We start from the raw sequence: 17,019 nt of genomic DNA, 5'->3' as shown, positions 1-17,019 counted from the left end.
ATGCACATAATTATTGCAGTTATTTTCTACTCAATAGAACGTTCTTCATCATGATCAACAGCAAGAGTTTCCTGTTGATAAATCGAAACTGTTTATAATTAACAGAAACACGTTTTATACAAGTTCGACGAAGTACGGAAGCTACGTTTGATATAATTTAGTTTCCGTTTCTTTTTGTTTTATATATAAGGGATCGCGTTTTCTAGCGCTAAACGATAAATCTGTATTGTTTTCTTTATTTTTACTGCAACATCCCCCTGTTTCACATTACAAATCAACAATTTTCGAACTAAACATTGGCAATTTCAGTTTTGCCATAAATACTGTTTATTCTTAAGTAATATGCAGGAGGATAACTACGAGTATGTAGAACAAAGACTTTCTATAAAATGTATTTTAAACATCAGGTGCTTATTTCTCCCATTAGTCATCTATTAGTTATAAAACATCACCCCGGATGTAGGGTACAACAGATTAATTAAAAGCATCATCTATTCCTTTTAAGATCAACAGTATCGAGTTATCCAGTGAAATTGTACAGAAACCTGACGTAGTTTGCCACAGGATACTGACAGGTATATTTCATGTCAAATAGACAGACACCACAGGAAAAACAAGACGAACAGTTACGAGTAAAAATGGTAAGGCGAGCGCTCAGGACAAGCGGGACATAAGGGTTCGAGTCTCGGTCAGCCACAAACTTTTACTGTCGTCATTCCATTCTACAGCTGATGGTTGTCCATATTCGTAATGGCAAATCCATTTCATGTATCAAGTGACCAAAGCAAATAAGAAAACTGCTACAGTCAGCACTTACTTGCGGTAGTCTACGGAAGCCTATAGTAGTTCTACAACTTAAGCTGAAGCCTTAACACAAACACTTGCGTCAGAAACCTTCTATGCTACACTAGCGAGTCTAAAAACGATAGTATTCCAGTGTAACCCATAATTTGACAAGTCAATCATATGTTATTGAAAACGAAATGGGCCACAGGATTATGCTGAAATTGCAACAGAAACAGCAATTTATTTTCAAACGACTTGCAAGCTTTTTCTTCTTTCTCTTGTTGCCATATTAAAATTAGTTTCATTTGCCAAAATACAGCGATATTTACATAATTTCACCTCAAAAACGTGCTAACATGGTTAAAATAGTGACAGAATGCTGAAACGGTCCGTTACTAAACAAACAATAGCTTATGAAAAGCTCATGCTCTGAATGCAAATAAATATGTGATTCCTTCACTTATGTTATTGTAAACCCATACTAATTCTCATTTCAGCAGCTAGGAATGGCCCTTAATATAATTACATAATTTTATTGAAAAAATTCTAAAGTTACTCGCAAATAACACTAGATAAGAAAGTTTTACATGTTAACAGTATTAAAAAACGCTCTAGACTTTGAATGCTATCATTTGTTAAAAACTCGTTGAAGTAGCTCAAGCGTTTCACTACATATGAGGGATGTTACGAACATTTCATTTTCATTCTGTGATTTGCACGGGTAAACAGAAGTGAGTGCATTACATACAAAACTTTTTCTCTGGACTGGAAATAGATAAGATCTTGCCTCAAATTTAAATAAAAATTCAATATGTTACCTAAATTTAGTTCTGAGCAATGATTGACCCAACACGCACCATATGCAAACTTATAGTGATCCCAGTTTTTCATTGCAGACTAATCGAATTTGGTGCAGTAGCTTATTTAATGTCCAAGTACCACTCCTACGACCGTTAACTAAAGGATATGCACTTCATTGTAAAGCTGCTGAATGAGGCTCCGAGATCAGAGAGGATCATCTTTTCACCAAATAGTTTCCTTCAAATTGTTTGAGAAACATTGCAGACTAGGCAACATGCACATTCCTCACTGCCGTAGTACAATTGAAGTGGACAGAGGGTGTTTCGTTCGTGACGGACAAAGTGCACGGCTCATTAGCTGACACCAGACTGTGCCGGCCACCCCTTCAGAACCGATGTGTGGACTCTCCCAGTCTGAGAACGGGAATACATTTCCGCACAGGGGCCAAGTGTTCTAGTGCGATCTCAACCTTTCACAGCCGATCAACGTACCCCATCTGACCCAGTACAAACATCCAGATAGTCACACACATGCCACTGCTTTCAGTGCACATCTGCAGCTACTGCAGTCACCACAGCTGCTAGGCAGCGTTCCAGTTGGCCCAAAGTTTTTGGAAAGGGAGGTACGCACTCGGAATCGTTCACAAACCATCACAAAAGAGACCAGATTACGAAATTTCGTAAAATTTACTTAAGTACGACAATTATGAATTAGAAACTGTAAGTGATCAATTATTTTGTGTCACTTAACGTGAAACTGAATACACACATTTTCTTACGTGACTTATTTCCTCAGGTGTGGAACTTTTCTGAGTTGTGAGATGGATGTGAAACATTCGCAGAAGAATTTTCAACATTACACAGTATATTTTGAAAGACGTAGAGAACCGTGACTCAATTACGAACAGTTTCAGGACAGCTGTTTCAGAGGTGGAACATACACAGGATGATCCACTGAAAATGATCGCTGTTTTAGCGTTTCTCTCGTACCTATTGCAGGTTTCGATAATTTTAGTGATAAAATGAGTTCGCTATTAGACCGGTAACGTTACCCAAAGATATTGCATAAAATTTTATGTTTTATTCAATATTCTTTATCCATAGCTCGTCAGGAAACTAGCTTGCAGTTCGAAGAATCGAATGACATGAGAGAGAGGTATTTATAGAGAAGATAGTGAGAGGGCTATAGTCTGTCCGCATATTATTCAATCTGTACACTCGGCAACCAGCAAAAAGGAACTAATGGGGAATTTAAGAAAAGGAATTGAAGTTCTGAGACAAGAAATAAAAACTAAGGTTTCTCTCTGACTCCTCCTGTCAGAGATGGCAAAGAATTCGGAACGGTGCGTCAATGAGTTGAGGTTATACGACGAACTTCTGAAAAAGGAAACAAGGTGATGATGTGCAAATTAGATTAGGAAATAAGAAAATAAAGTTAGAAGATGAGTTTTGCTATTTGGGTTGCATATAACCGATGATGGCAACAGTAATAAGTAGACTGGTAACAGTAAGAAATTTTTTTCTGAAAAAAAAAAATTATGTTAACATCCAACACTGCTGAGCATTGGTGCAAGGTTCCCTCGCGAGGTCGCAGCAGCGATCGGACAGTGGTTGCAAGTAACGATTTCCACTTGGCCACGGCTTCACAGCGAGACAGCCGGCCGAGGGCAGAGCTAGGGGACACGGGTTTTGACCGACAAACCGGGCAGACGCACCTGTAACTATATCCCACAATGGAGTGCTAAACATACAGTCCAGTTTTACCAACCACGTACTTTTTTTTTCAACCGCACTTCCTTTAAGCGTGTATGGACTCGTCTGGACTATGGAAAGAGAGAGGCAGCACTGAAGTACCTCGCGTTTTGCGGTTGCCTACAAGTATAACTTTACCTGTCAGGGAGGCTTTTCTGAACTTATTTGTCTAGAATTTACAAGCAACCCCTCGAGAGAGGGATCGCAGGAGGCCTGTAATCTTTATGACATTCGACATCCCACATACGATTTTGTCAGAATGGAACCCAAGGATTATCGCAGAGTGAGAAAGTGGCAGATCAAATACTATCGTCTCTGCAAGATGAATCAATGGAATGTGTGGTGTGTGCGTTCGACTGTACGGACAATGTACTCTAGGAGTATATGGAGGTTAGGTGCTCTATAAGTGAAAGTGATACTGAAACAGGTGTTGAGCCCTGTAGTTCATCGTCCTTGTCTGTTGTCGCGGATCGTGGTCCTAAATACTGGGGAGGTCAGGAAACATTTTGGAAAATCCTATTTGCTTTCCTTTTATGGAGCCATACCTAACGTTCCTAACCACCCGCCAGGATAGCCGAGAGCGCTAACGCGCTGCTTCCTGGACTCGGGTGGCACGCCGACCCCGCCGACGGCGGTAGGTGTGCCGGCCAGCCTGGATGTGGTTTTTAGGCGGTTTTCCACATCCCCTAGGTGAATACCGGACTGGTCCCTACGTCCCGCCTCAGTTACGCGGCTCGCAGACATTTGAACACTTTCGCACTATTCCATGGATTACACTAGTCGCAGACAGTTGAGGTACACTAATTCCGTCCCGGGGGGTACGGGCTGGCTACAGGAAGGGCATCCGGCCATCCTTTCCACTAACATTACCAAATCCGTTTAACCATGCCGACCCTGGCAGCCTGCAGGAAAAAGGGACAAGCGAAAGATAGAACCTAGCGTTCCCAACTACCGCTGCTACTACAACACCACGACGACCACCACCATAACTACTACTACTGCTAAAGACAATCACTTTTATTTAGAGACGAACTAACAGACTGAGCGTTTCAGAATTGTTACCTGTAACACGTAAACTCAATGTACCTTCTTCTTCCCGAATCATTCGACGACATCTTCATATCTTCTATCTCGGCTTCCAAGTATTCGCTGTACTAGATTTTCAACTGACGTCCAAGCAAGAGCTGATAAGCGATCCTCGCCCACACTGTTACCTAAATACGTTTTTACGCGTTTAAAGACAATGAAAACTCCTTTCAACTGAAACACTTGTTGCACGAATTTAAGCATTTCGACCGAATAGTTTGAAATCTTCTGGAAAATTTTTATCTATCCCAGCATTCATTTGCTAACGTCTCCGAAACTGACAGACCGCAACTGCGAGCGACTGAACGACACACAACAATGGATGTTCACTTGCCTTTGCTTGATTGCTGATCTGAGTGTGAAAATGCTCCTTTAGGACCAACTATTCTTCCTGAAAACTGTGTGACACCGCAGTTCATAGCACCCGAAACCATTGGACAAACTCAGGCCCTTGATGTTTGTTTCTTCTGTACCTATAAAACGTGTTATCGCACTATCTGCAGCTACAGAATAGCCAGTTTGCGATAAGCTCCCGACGTTCTGTTTCACTTTCGGTTACATGCCACCACATACCGCGATTTCTCATCACCCCATTACACCAGTATAATTCCACATCCATTTTTTAAGACCGAATACCTAGCTGGACGTCCTGCACGGTTCGTAACTCCCAAGGGGTTCGGCTTCGATCTTCATAGTACGAACCTTTGTGCTCACTGTGTCGCGCCATTTTTCATTCGGTCCATTTTCTGCCGCCTTACTGGTGCACATGGCGAGTAATTAGCAGCTAACATTTTTCCTGTCATAATTGTTAACACAACACATGCAATTGAGCGTTACTAAAGATTGAACCTGTGACCTCGCACTCAAGGCGTTCCTTCTTAACCCTGTAGAAAATTGAAACGCGGGCGATAGGCAGTGCAGACGAGAAAAGAATAGAAGCACGTGAACTGTGGTACTACAGAAGAATGCTGAAGACTATGTGGACAAATTCAGTTGATAATGAAGAGGTTCTTAATCTAATAGAGGAGAAAAGAAATTTGTAGCCTGACTTGACTGAAAGACGGGAAAGGGTATTATAATACATCCTGATGCATCAAGGAATAGTTCACTTGGAATGGAGGGAAAGGTCGGCAATAAACGTCGTAGGAGGTGACCGTAGGTGGATTCAGGTTGCTGTGGTTGTGTACAGATTAGGAGGCCCGAAAGTATAGACCATCGTGATGGGAGGCATCAGGCCAGCCCTCGGAATGGAGACCGCCGCCATCATCCGAACATTATATCCAATATCGGGGAGTTTCTACACAGAAAAATTGGTGCACTACCGGAAAGAAGTTCATCATTTTGACATGTGTGTTGTAAAGATTAATTATTTGTGTGATCAGCTGAGCAAACCTTTTAATACTCTACTGCTCTAATTAATCAAATGAAACACTAAGGTACAATATTATTAATTAATAACGAAAGCATCGGAGAAGGCGTTCTACTTTTCCAAATAGGCATCCTGGAGAGGAACTGCAACTTTTATGGGTGTGTTGACAGGAACGACGGACTTCATCGGCATCAACACCTACGGAACCGGTCTGGTGACGCTGGGCGAGACGGGCAGTATTCCGTCCTTCGCTCACGACCAGGGCGTCATCGTCTCCAGGGATCCTTCCTGGGTTGTCGGCGCCAGCGGTTACGTCTACGTAAGGAATCATGCTTTCTCACGTTTACAGCACAACGTGCACACCAGATACTTCGCTTGTACCATCTTCCTGTTCGTGTTGTGTTACGTGGCTAGACTTGCTCACGTGATTAAACGTAACTGTAGACATGCCAATACCTTTCTGCTAAATGCAGCGTTTGTTTTGTTACCGTCTGATAAAAAATGAAAATGAATGAAAAAATGATGACGGTCGTTGAGAGTACCGCAGGCTGCACAAACGGAGCACTGCAGAATAGTTTCCGCAGCTTGTTATTCTGTTGTTGGAATCTTGTGGACACCGGCAATAAACTACGCACGCTTGTGCGAAAGCTGATGTTAACAATGGCGAATACAGTGCCCACCACACACACTTTTTGCTGCGGAACTTGATGCCAGAAACCACAATCTCTCGTTTGCAGATACCACGTCTTATGCCCTGAGGGCGTTCGAGTATTTTTTCCGGACGCGCTCGAAATACAGGTTTAGATAATTAATAGTATAAAAAGTGATAAGTTGTGGCATAATTGAGGTATTTATTGTGGGTTTGTTTCTACAATTATAGCAACTCAGAATATTTTCTATGTTTGCTTGCGGCATTTGGTACCGTGTGCACATGCTAGCACCTGCTTTGTTCACGTAAACGCGCCTCAGTATCAGTGTGGTGTCCACAGCAGAAGGTGTTCTGCGAGCTTTCTTTCGCGGAGAGAGCCACAACTTCCTCGTGACTCGGTCTTCCAAAAAGACGGGCCGCCAAGTCACTTTCCGAACTCTGTCAGGGATTTCTTGGATCACAGATTGCTGGATCAGGAAAGGTAGTCCATCGATTGCTTGGCCCCCCAAGAATTAAGTGTACCAGGAACAGGCCGAGATCCATCAGATCTGCATCATCGCATTCGTACAGCTATCGCAAATTTTATGCTTGCAGTGCTGCAAGAAACGTGGAGTAAAGTGGGGAACAAATGAGATGTCTGTCACACCAGTAACAGTGCTGATATCAAGATGTAATCAGGTCCGTAAAAATACATTTCGAATACGATACTTGCAGAAACATACCGTAAGTCAATATCTGAATTACTTCTCAAGTTATTACCTTTTTACATTATTATATGTTTAGCCCAGAAACACAGTACTTTCAACACTTATATTAAAGTCGCAGTTGTTGCTGTCAGACTAACTATTTGTTATAGTTAAGTCCGCATTAGGATCATAACTCTGAACACATAAAATATTAATTCATCACTCAAATAATTGAATATTGTTGTAGTTGTGGTCTTCAGTCCTGAAACTGGTTTGATGCAGCTCTCCATGCTACTCTATCCAGTGCAAGCTTCTTCATCTCCCAGTACCTACTGCAACCTACATCCTTCTGAATCTGTTTAGTGTAGTCATCTCTTGGTCTCCCTCTACGATTTTTACCCTCCACGCTGCCCTCCAATACTAAATTGGTGATCCCTTGATGCCTCAGAACATGTCCTACCAACCGATCCCTTCTTCTGGTCAAGTTGTACCACAAACTACTCTTCTCCCCAATCCGATTCAGTACTTCCTCATTAGTTATGTGATCTACCCATCTAATCTTCAGCATTCTTCTGTAGCACCACATTTCGAAAGCTTCTATTCTCTTCTTGTCCAAACTATTTATCGTCCATGATTCACTTCCATACATGGCTACACTCCATACAAATACTTTCAGAAATGACTTCCTGACACTTAAATCTATATTCGATGTTAACAAACTTCTGTTCTTAAGAAACGCTTTTCTTACCATTCCCAGTCTACATTTTATATCCTCTCTACTTCGACCATCATCAGTTATTTTGCTCCCCAAATAGCAAAACTCCTTTACTACTTTAAGTGTCTCACTTACTAATCTAATTCCCTCAGCATCACCCGACTTTATTCGACTACATTCGATTATCCTCGTTTTGCTTTTGTTGATGGCCATCTTATATCCTCCTTTCAAGACACTATCCATTCCGTTCAACTGCTCTTCCAAGTCCTTTGCTGTCTCTGACAGAATTACGATGTCATCGGCGAACCTCAACATTTTTATTTCTTTTCCAATATATAAATGTAAAATATCATCGATCTAAGGCCAGCCTAAAGCATTTGATGGTGTGAATCACAACGTGTTCTTAGGGAAACTCCAAAATTGTACCAGTTAATGGCAACTAATCATTATTTATCCTACCACTTCACAGAGAATTACTTAGGGCCAATCTATGCATCTAACTCACATTCTATGATAAAGGGGTAATGGTTTTCCTTGCAGAAAATTCAGTTAAAGAGGCTAGAAACAGCCCAAAAGAGCAGGTACATAAACAATTTCACCTCCTGGTTTCACGGAAATGAACTCTTACTCAACTTCAGGAAAAAAAATGCAATGTATACAAAATACGAGAAAGATGGAACTTCACAAATTAGAATAGGAAGTGGTGGAAAAACGATATGTAAAACAAATAATAACTGCTTTCTATGTGTGGTTCACCATTTTGCAAGATAAGTCTTTCAGCTGATTTTGGAGGTCATGTAATATGCTGTTGACCTTTTTATAAAACCGCCCGGTAAATAAGTTCTTTCGTCCTTCACTTTTATCGCACATTCCATTCACACAACTTTTTAACAACATTTAGAAAACACCGTATAGTTTATAAATAATATGGAACTTAATCCGTCTTTAGTGACTGTAATAAACCATTATCAGAACCAGAAGAGTAGCGCTTTATTTAAGGAATTTTCAGCGGTCACTGTAACGATTGTGTTTTTCTGACAAATCGAGGTCTTAAACAATTCTTACCTTTAAAATGACCATTGTTACGTTTCTTGTCTTCCACGTTATTTCACACTTCCTTCTTCTGCACGCAGATGTTCGGTTTTTAGCACACTGCACTGCATTGGAACACACTTCTTTTTCCTTTACGTGCGTTTATATATATACACCTTTTTCAGCTTCTCCTACCACCGTCGCCGTCCTTTTATGCAACCCGATATGATTATAGCTGGGCTTCATAAACCAGTCGCGGGATTTTCCTGTTCTCTCAGTTAGTACGCGAAAGCTCCATTTTGTAAGAAATTTAGTATAGTTAAGTTTTGTTCCGGGATAAGTTTTCGCTGGAGGCCACGGTTTTGGAGTTATTCAAGAAAAACGCACAAACGTGACCTTCAAATGCATCTGCACCAAACACTCGTCCCTCGTGCATTCACACGCTCCCGTGTTGCCGCGTAGTACTCATTTTCCTTTGCAGAATCGTAATAGCCTTACCACTTTTCTGTGCACTTTCGCTGTTACATACAAACACTGTTACGTAGATGAAATATGTCATACAGAGAAACAGCGAACACGAATCAGTACAATTAGGTTATCAAGCGCAAGAATCGTCTTCTACTGGCTCTGTTAACCGTAAACAGTACTTGAGCACATGAGCATAATGACAACACATGCCATAAACACCCACCCACCGATCGACGGACCGCCAATTTCGTTCGCAGCCCACTCATGTCCTGATCGGCTTCACTCAGCGCTTCCTATAGCTGGATGCGATTTGCACATAGTAAGTTCATTGACATTATGTCCGACGATATGACGCTCGGTTTGACACAAAAACAGAACTTTCCCTAGGCTTTTAATATTATTTTGAACTTCCACTGAGACCATAGTTTGCTAATTTATATTTCGGCTAAAAGCAAATACAGCTGCCTATTTCACTGTCGGAAGCTGTCTTTAATTATTTCGAACAGTGTCGTTAAATTGATACACATGCTTTAATATCAAGGACAAAAATTCCAATGTACAAAAAAGCGGAAGTGGAACAAGCAAGCACTTGATATTATTTATGTTGGGGTATTATCAAATTTGCCCGAGGGTCTGCGTTAACGATAAGTGACAAGTCTTCTCTAAAACAGTGTGCCTTTTCCGTTATGTTAATTTCTTGGGCAGCCGTTAGTCTGAACGACGATAATCACTTACGGTCGATACAGTACCAATAGCAAACAGGCATAACAACAATCGCTCTCTAGCAAACAGTTCACTGTGTTTCCTCAAAACCAGAAAACATTCAACACAGTCTTTCTGAAAAAGCGTCAGAAATCGAAAACGTTGTCAGTTTACTTCAGTAATTGTTGTTTCGTTCAAATTTGTAGAAAGAGATCACATCTAGTACGAATCGTAGTGACTTTTCTTAATCAAAAGAAATTATTTGATCTAATTTTTAAAGTAAACATTTTCGAAACCTGTTACACCGTGTCTCGTGTCTCCGCAAACACAAACGTATCGGGGAAAATGACACCTTTCCTCCAAAAACACCCTTAACTCTTTATTTTTCCATTAATGGCTGCTTCAGCAACGTTAACTTGCAAAACAGATTTCGAACAAAATTATATCAGTGAGACGTATTTAATGAATATCTTAATTTCATCTGAGTTGCTTGTTAACACATACGCGCATAACATTTAATAAAATATTACAAATAGTAAATTTTCAATAAAGGTAGTCTTAACTGTGTTTGTAAACTAATTTTTACTATTTGTTAAATTATTATCTATAACTGGTGACTATTCTCGTTAAGCACGTCAACTGAAATTACTTTTCATAAAAAAATCGGATTGGCTTACTCATCAGGCAGCCGTGTCATTCTTCCATTGTGACAACATCTTCGAACAGAACATCTTCTTGGCAAGAATGTAACAGTCCTCTGTGGCTCCCTCATTTCTATTTTTTTAAGTTCATGATACTCCGAAGAACGAGCTAACCATCACTGTTGAGTATCATCGAACGCACAATTAACTGTGGGCTGTTAAAGACACCGCTCCTCGCGCGCCATTAACTTTTTGACGTTTGTAGTTGTTTTACTGACGGAGGGCTACCGTGTTTCTGCATTGCGTGCGATCACACCACCGAGCAACATATAACCATTGTACAGCTTCCGGTAAGAACCTTGCATGCTTTGCACAAATGTGGAAGTCAGTAAATCACAACTTGTCAGGAACCAATACAAGTCACATACGTGGTTTTTATGATGTACATACAGAATAAATAGGCATTAATAAATAACGTACTAAATTATAGATTCCAACTAACTGACGAAGATTTAATGATTTCTCCGTTAATTTCTCGTGAGGGTTTCAAAGATTCAAAGATTAAAATATTCATTTCTTATCAATGCCATTTATGCCTCTCCTATTAAATTAACTATTAACTATTTGGAACTGTAAACAATTACATTTCATCTGAGAAACTTACACCGCTAAGTAGTTGTAAATGAGATGAGGATTCTGCAAATGCAAGTTTTATTTCCAAGAGCTTATCGGTCATTGTATAGCAGTATATTTATTTATCGCCGTCATTTGTTTCTTCTGGACACACAGATGGTGCCATGGGGATTCAGGAAGCTGATGAACTGGGTATCCAACACTTACCCGCAGTACCCCATCATCGTGACTGAGAACGGCTTCAGCGACCTGGGCGAAACGCAGGACGACCAGCGTATAAGTTACCACGGCGTGAGTGACCATTTTCTCTTCCACTGTGTCCAGTGTGTAGTAGTTCCATCAAAAGATTAAGAAATTGAGACCTGCAAGAATTATTATTACCTTCACTGTATAACTTACCTGTTTATTTTATTCTCTTTTTAGCACTACTTGGCGGAGCTACTCAATGCAATCAATATTGACGGAAGTAACGTGATTGGGTACATGGCGTGGAGTATTATTGACAATCTTGAGTGGGGTCAGGGTTTCAGGTAAGCAAATACCGTCTACAAGGAACATAAATTTACTTAGGGTCTTGTGCAATAACATGAAGCTAAACAAAATTCATATGCTTGTCTGTGTCTTAATGTCCATAAATTGTTGAAGTATGTTATTTTATTCAAGTATTTTAAGGCCTGTATATCCCATATGCAGTCCGAATACGCACCTTGAGCGAGGAGTAGCGCTACTAGGTTCAGAAAACCGATAACGGCTGGGAGAGTGTATACATATAACTACCGGTATTTCCTTTGTCTTCACATAAACTAATTTCGAAAACTTAGACATAACAAACTGACGTACAATTTTAACGTATTTTTCCTGTTCGCAACTTACAGCTCCGAAATTCCATTACACATTTGGGAGAAAAAGCTGCATTTTTACAAAGTTCGGACGTTTGCAAAGCTTTTCGTAAGCCATGAGTGATTTACGTAACCTATTTCGTAATAAGCTGGTGTTAGTGATTTACAGTTCCTGTGAATAAGTAACATATGGTGTCACAATACTTGCATTCACAGCGCCAGATTTGCACCTGGTGGTCCAAACTGGAACATTTTTTTTCTAGAGTAAAGTGGTTCCACAGTTGTTTTTGTTGTGGTCTTCAGTCCTGAGACTGGTTTGATGCATCTCTCCATGTTACTCTATCCTGTGCAAGCTTCTTCATTTCCCAGTACCTACTGCAACCTGCATCCTTCTGAATCTGCTTAGTGTATTCATCTCTTGGTCTCCCTCTACGATTTTTACCCTCCTCGTTGCCCTCCAATACTAAATTGGTGATCCCTTGATTCCTCAGAACCTGTCCTACCAACCGATCCCTTCTTCTAGTCAAGTTGTACCACATACTTCTCTTCTCCCCAATCCTATTCAATACCTCCTCATTAGTTACGTGATCTATCCACCTTATCTTCAGTATTCTTCTGTAGCACCACGTTTTGAAAGCTTCTATTGTCTTCTTCTCAAAACTATTTATTGTCCATGTTTCACTTCCATACATGGCCACACCCCATACAAATACTTTCAGAAATGACTTCCTGAAACTTAAATCTATATTCGATGTTAACAAATTTCTCTTTTTCGGAAATGCTTTCCTTGCCATTGCCAGTCTACATTTTATATCCTCTCTACTTCGGCCGTCATGAGTTATTTTGCTCCCCAAATAGCAAAACTCCTTTACTACTTTAAGTGTCTCATTTCCTAATCTAATTCCCTCAGCATCACCCTACTTCTTTCCACATGTGTTCCACAGTAGCACATTTGAATATCTACAAAGTTTCTCTGCCATACTATAATTACAGCCCACAATGAACCTACATCAGTAGCTGCACTTTAATTAGAACTACCCGCCATTATCCTCTCCTGCTGAGTCAGTTTCTCCTGCAGGAAATGTGGGCCTATCATCACTCGTCGATGTGACTGTGAACGGCGTGTTGGGGGTAGGTCTGGGAGTCTTGCCTGGGGGAAACAGAGATCAGGAAGCACTCAGGACTAAGAAATGAGTAAGAGGTGGCGTGTTCCACTCAAACCGAAACTGAACCAGTGAGATTCGATTCACCTGTTGGGAAACCTGCTGCATCCTGTGCCAAGGGCCAGCGAACGCAAAGGGGTAGGGACCTATTAACCGTCGGCAGTTCAGATGTACCACTTAGGGAAATGGCAGCAAGACATGGGAGGGAGCACCATGTTCGCTCAGTGTGTATGCCTTGGGGCCTCATTCAGCATGCTGAAGAAGCTATTCCGGCAGCCGTTGAGGGTCAGGGTGTAACGAACTGCAGGCTGTGACGCACGTTGAAACACATTACGCCTGTCGTCTGGACTCGCAAGTCATTCTTGGATCATTATTCAGCGACAAGTAGAGAAGGTTGATAATACCAGTTTTGCTCATGGACTTTCAATTATTCTCAAAATCTGTAGCGTTGTCTCCAGAACAGATCGTAGCCCCCTGATCCTGAAACCAGTGGAAGGCTTGAACCAGAGATTGACGAGGTTCTGTGAATTCCTTGAATTGTGCCGTAGGATGGAGAGTTGTAGGACCCACCTAAAGGGGTCGAGTGTGCAACACACATGAGAAACCGCTATCCGGGTAGCTGACTGTGTGTGGAGTGCACACAAGGCTCTTTTTGTAGATCAGGCAAATCGTACATTCTATCCAAATAACGTTAGTTGTAGGAAACCCGGAAGTAACGGAGTAAGATCCAAAGAAGCGCCCTCCCGCTGGTGAGAGTATTAAAATCCTAGTTGAAACTGTGGAAGCATCCGCAACAAAGAGCCAGAGTTTGAAGCTCTCCTAAAAGACATCATATTCTATAGCCAGGATGTGGCTGAGTGAGCCCTTCTGTTAACTAGAATATATCGTAAATCTCTTGGACAAAAGAGAGTGCCCAGCAAGTGGAAGAAAGCACAGCTGTCTCCTGTCACAGAATTTCACAGAAAGTTTGTTAAAACTTGTAGCTGATAGTAAAAAGATTTTTGGAGAAATGAAAGTCAGAGCAATGGAGGTGGTGTATTTATCTCAGTACACAACAAACCTATATCCACTAAGATAGAAACTAAAGCTGCATGTTAGATTGTTTGGGCAAGACTCAGTATAAAGGGTGAGCATAAACTTACTTACAATGGGATCCTTCTATAGACCAACAACCTCACCTCCTGATCTAGCCGAAACTTTAAAGAAAACCTCATTTCACTTGTAAATAAGCCCCCAATCACACTGTAGTCATTGCAGGAGACTTTATTCACCCGATAGTCATTTGAGATGGTTACAGTTCTGTGAGAGGTGGACCTGTGAAGCATTACTGAATGCCTTCTCTGGAAGCTACCTAGAGCAGCTAGTTCGCAACTCCGCTCATGAGAGAAATATATCAGACCTAACGGCACTAAACGACCTGACCTCTCTGAAGGCGTCCGCATCGAAACCGGCGTCAGTGACCACAAAGCAGTTATAGCGACAATGAATACCAAGTACGGAAGATAAACAAAAACAAATAGAAGGATTTATATGTTCAACAAACTAGATAAAAAAGCACTAGCAACAATCTCAATGAGGAGATATAAACTTTTACCTTAGCACAGAAACACTAAGAGGAACTATCGCTCAAGTTTAAAAGATTAGTTGACCAAGCACTGGATAGATATGTACCCCGTAGAACAGTTCATGATGAGAGAGATCCTGCATGGCATGCAATAACCGTAAAGAAACTTCTAAAATAAACAGAGAGTACTACATAATAGATATAACACAAAGCAACGGACCGTAGGTAGATACATGCTGAATGAAACGTGTGTGGCAGTCGAAAAAGAGCAACGCGAGAAGCCTCCGGTGACTACCGTAGCAAACTATTGTCGAAAGGTCTTTCACAAAACCCAAAGAAATTCTGGTCGTGTATAAAGGCTGTTAGTAGCACCAAAGTTAATGTCAAATCACTAATGAACAAGAAGCGAACTGAAATTGAGAGTAGCGAAGCAAAAGCAGAAATCCTTAACTCCCTTTGCAAAAGAAAATCTAGTGTATTGTCCCAATTCAATCCCCGTACCACCGAAAACATGGTTGAAATAGACATTAGTGTCAGTGGTGCTGAGAAACATCTCACTTCGTTAAACGTAAACAAAGCCCAAGGGCCCGATGTATCCCTATCAGACTCTACACCAGGTTTGCGGCTGAGTTTGACCCTCTGTTAACTATAATCTATTGTAAACTCCTTGAATAAAATAGAGTGCCCAGCAGTTAGAAGAAAGCACAGGTCAAACCTGACTACAAGAAACGTAGCAGAAGTGATCCATGTAACAGTCATCCATTATCCTTGTCATCGATTTCATATTCTGAGCTCAAACATATTGAGGTTTCTCGGACAGGATCGCCTCCACCATGCCAATCAGGATGGATTTCTAAAACTTGAATCACGTGAAAGCCAACTCTCACATTTCTCACATCACATCTCGAAATCCGTGGATCAAGGCAGTCACGTAGATGCAGTATTTCTCGATTTCCGAAAAGCATTTGACTCAGTACCACACCTACTCTTATTTCGAAAAGCACAATCGTACGGGGCAACAATCGAAATTTGTAACTGAACTGAGGATTTCTTGGTAGAGAGGACGCAGCATTTTATCTTTGATGGAGAGACATCGACAGGTGTGGAAGCAACTTCGAGTGTAGTCCAGGAAATTGTATCTGATCCTTTGCTATTCACGCCGTATATTAGTGGGATTGCGGACAGTATTAATAGTAACCTCAGACTTTTCGCAGATGATGCAGTTATTTACAATGAAGTACAGTCTGAACAAAACTGCTCAAATATTCAGTCACACCTTGATAAGATTTAAATGTTCAGAAATATAAAATAGCTCACTTCATGAAACGAAAAAACATAGTTTCTTATGAATACAATAGCAAGAAGTCACAGTTGGAATCGATGAACTCCTACGACTACCTAGGCGTAACACTTAACAGAGACACGAAATGGAATGATCACATAAGCTCAATCGTGGGTGAGTGAGGTAGTAGAGTTCGCTTTAGGGAAAAACAATTAGTCTAGAAAGGAGAGTGCTTACTAATCACTCGCGTAAGACGTCATGGAATATTATTGTTCAAGTGTGTGGGATATCGAACGTAATGGGCAGCACAAATGGTCAAAGTTATGCATAACTAATAAAGCAGCTTCGTTGGGAGTACAAAAGCTGAGCGAACATAAAGGGGCACATAAAGAAGAAAGAAATATTGCCAAATTTTCCGTCTGTTTGCATTCTGTTTTACGGAAAGAAAGCGTGTGGGTAAAAATAAAATAATCCAGCAAGCAGCACCTGAGTGACGCCTCGTGCTGCTGCCTGGGCCAGGGCACAGCCGCCGCGAGGAGGTAGCGCAGGGCCCGCCACTGCTGCGCCGAGCCGGACAGAGTGCCACGGCCACTCGACGTAAAAGGGTGAAAAACCCGGAGGCTGAGTGGAAACATTCGTATAACTGACATTCATATACCTGGAACAACCAGTTGCCTCACATTAAGTGAAACCAATCAAGCCTGGAGAATGTGTCCATTCACTTTGTATGTCTTTTTTTTTCATTAGACAGAAAAAACTACCTGAAAGAAAAAACAACCGGTCCAATCGGTTGTTGGAAAAAGTCGGTTATCCCAGCCAACACCGTGTTACACGCAGTACTGGCAACACGGC

General features: G+C 41.2%; 1 protein-coding gene across 1 annotated transcript in view; it reads left to right on the top strand.

Annotated features, from left to right (window-relative positions):
* LOC126281623 (myrosinase 1-like) overlaps positions 1-17,019 on the top strand; it is a 60,333-nt gene that overhangs the window by 40,230 nt on the left and 3,084 nt on the right. Inside the window, exons 8-10 of the mRNA XM_049980745.1 lie at positions 5,964-6,112; positions 11,476-11,610; positions 11,743-11,849. Coding sequence (XP_049836702.1) covers positions 5,964-6,112; positions 11,476-11,610; positions 11,743-11,849 — 391 coding nt within the window. The remainder of the gene's footprint in view (positions 1-5,963; positions 6,113-11,475; positions 11,611-11,742; positions 11,850-17,019) is intronic.

Source organism: Schistocerca gregaria, chromosome 7 (assembly GCF_023897955.1).
Source record: "Schistocerca gregaria isolate iqSchGreg1 chromosome 7, iqSchGreg1.2, whole genome shotgun sequence".
NCBI classification, from domain to species: Eukaryota; Metazoa; Arthropoda; class Insecta; order Orthoptera; family Acrididae; genus Schistocerca; species Schistocerca gregaria.
This window is presented reverse-complemented; position numbering and strand designations above follow the sequence as displayed.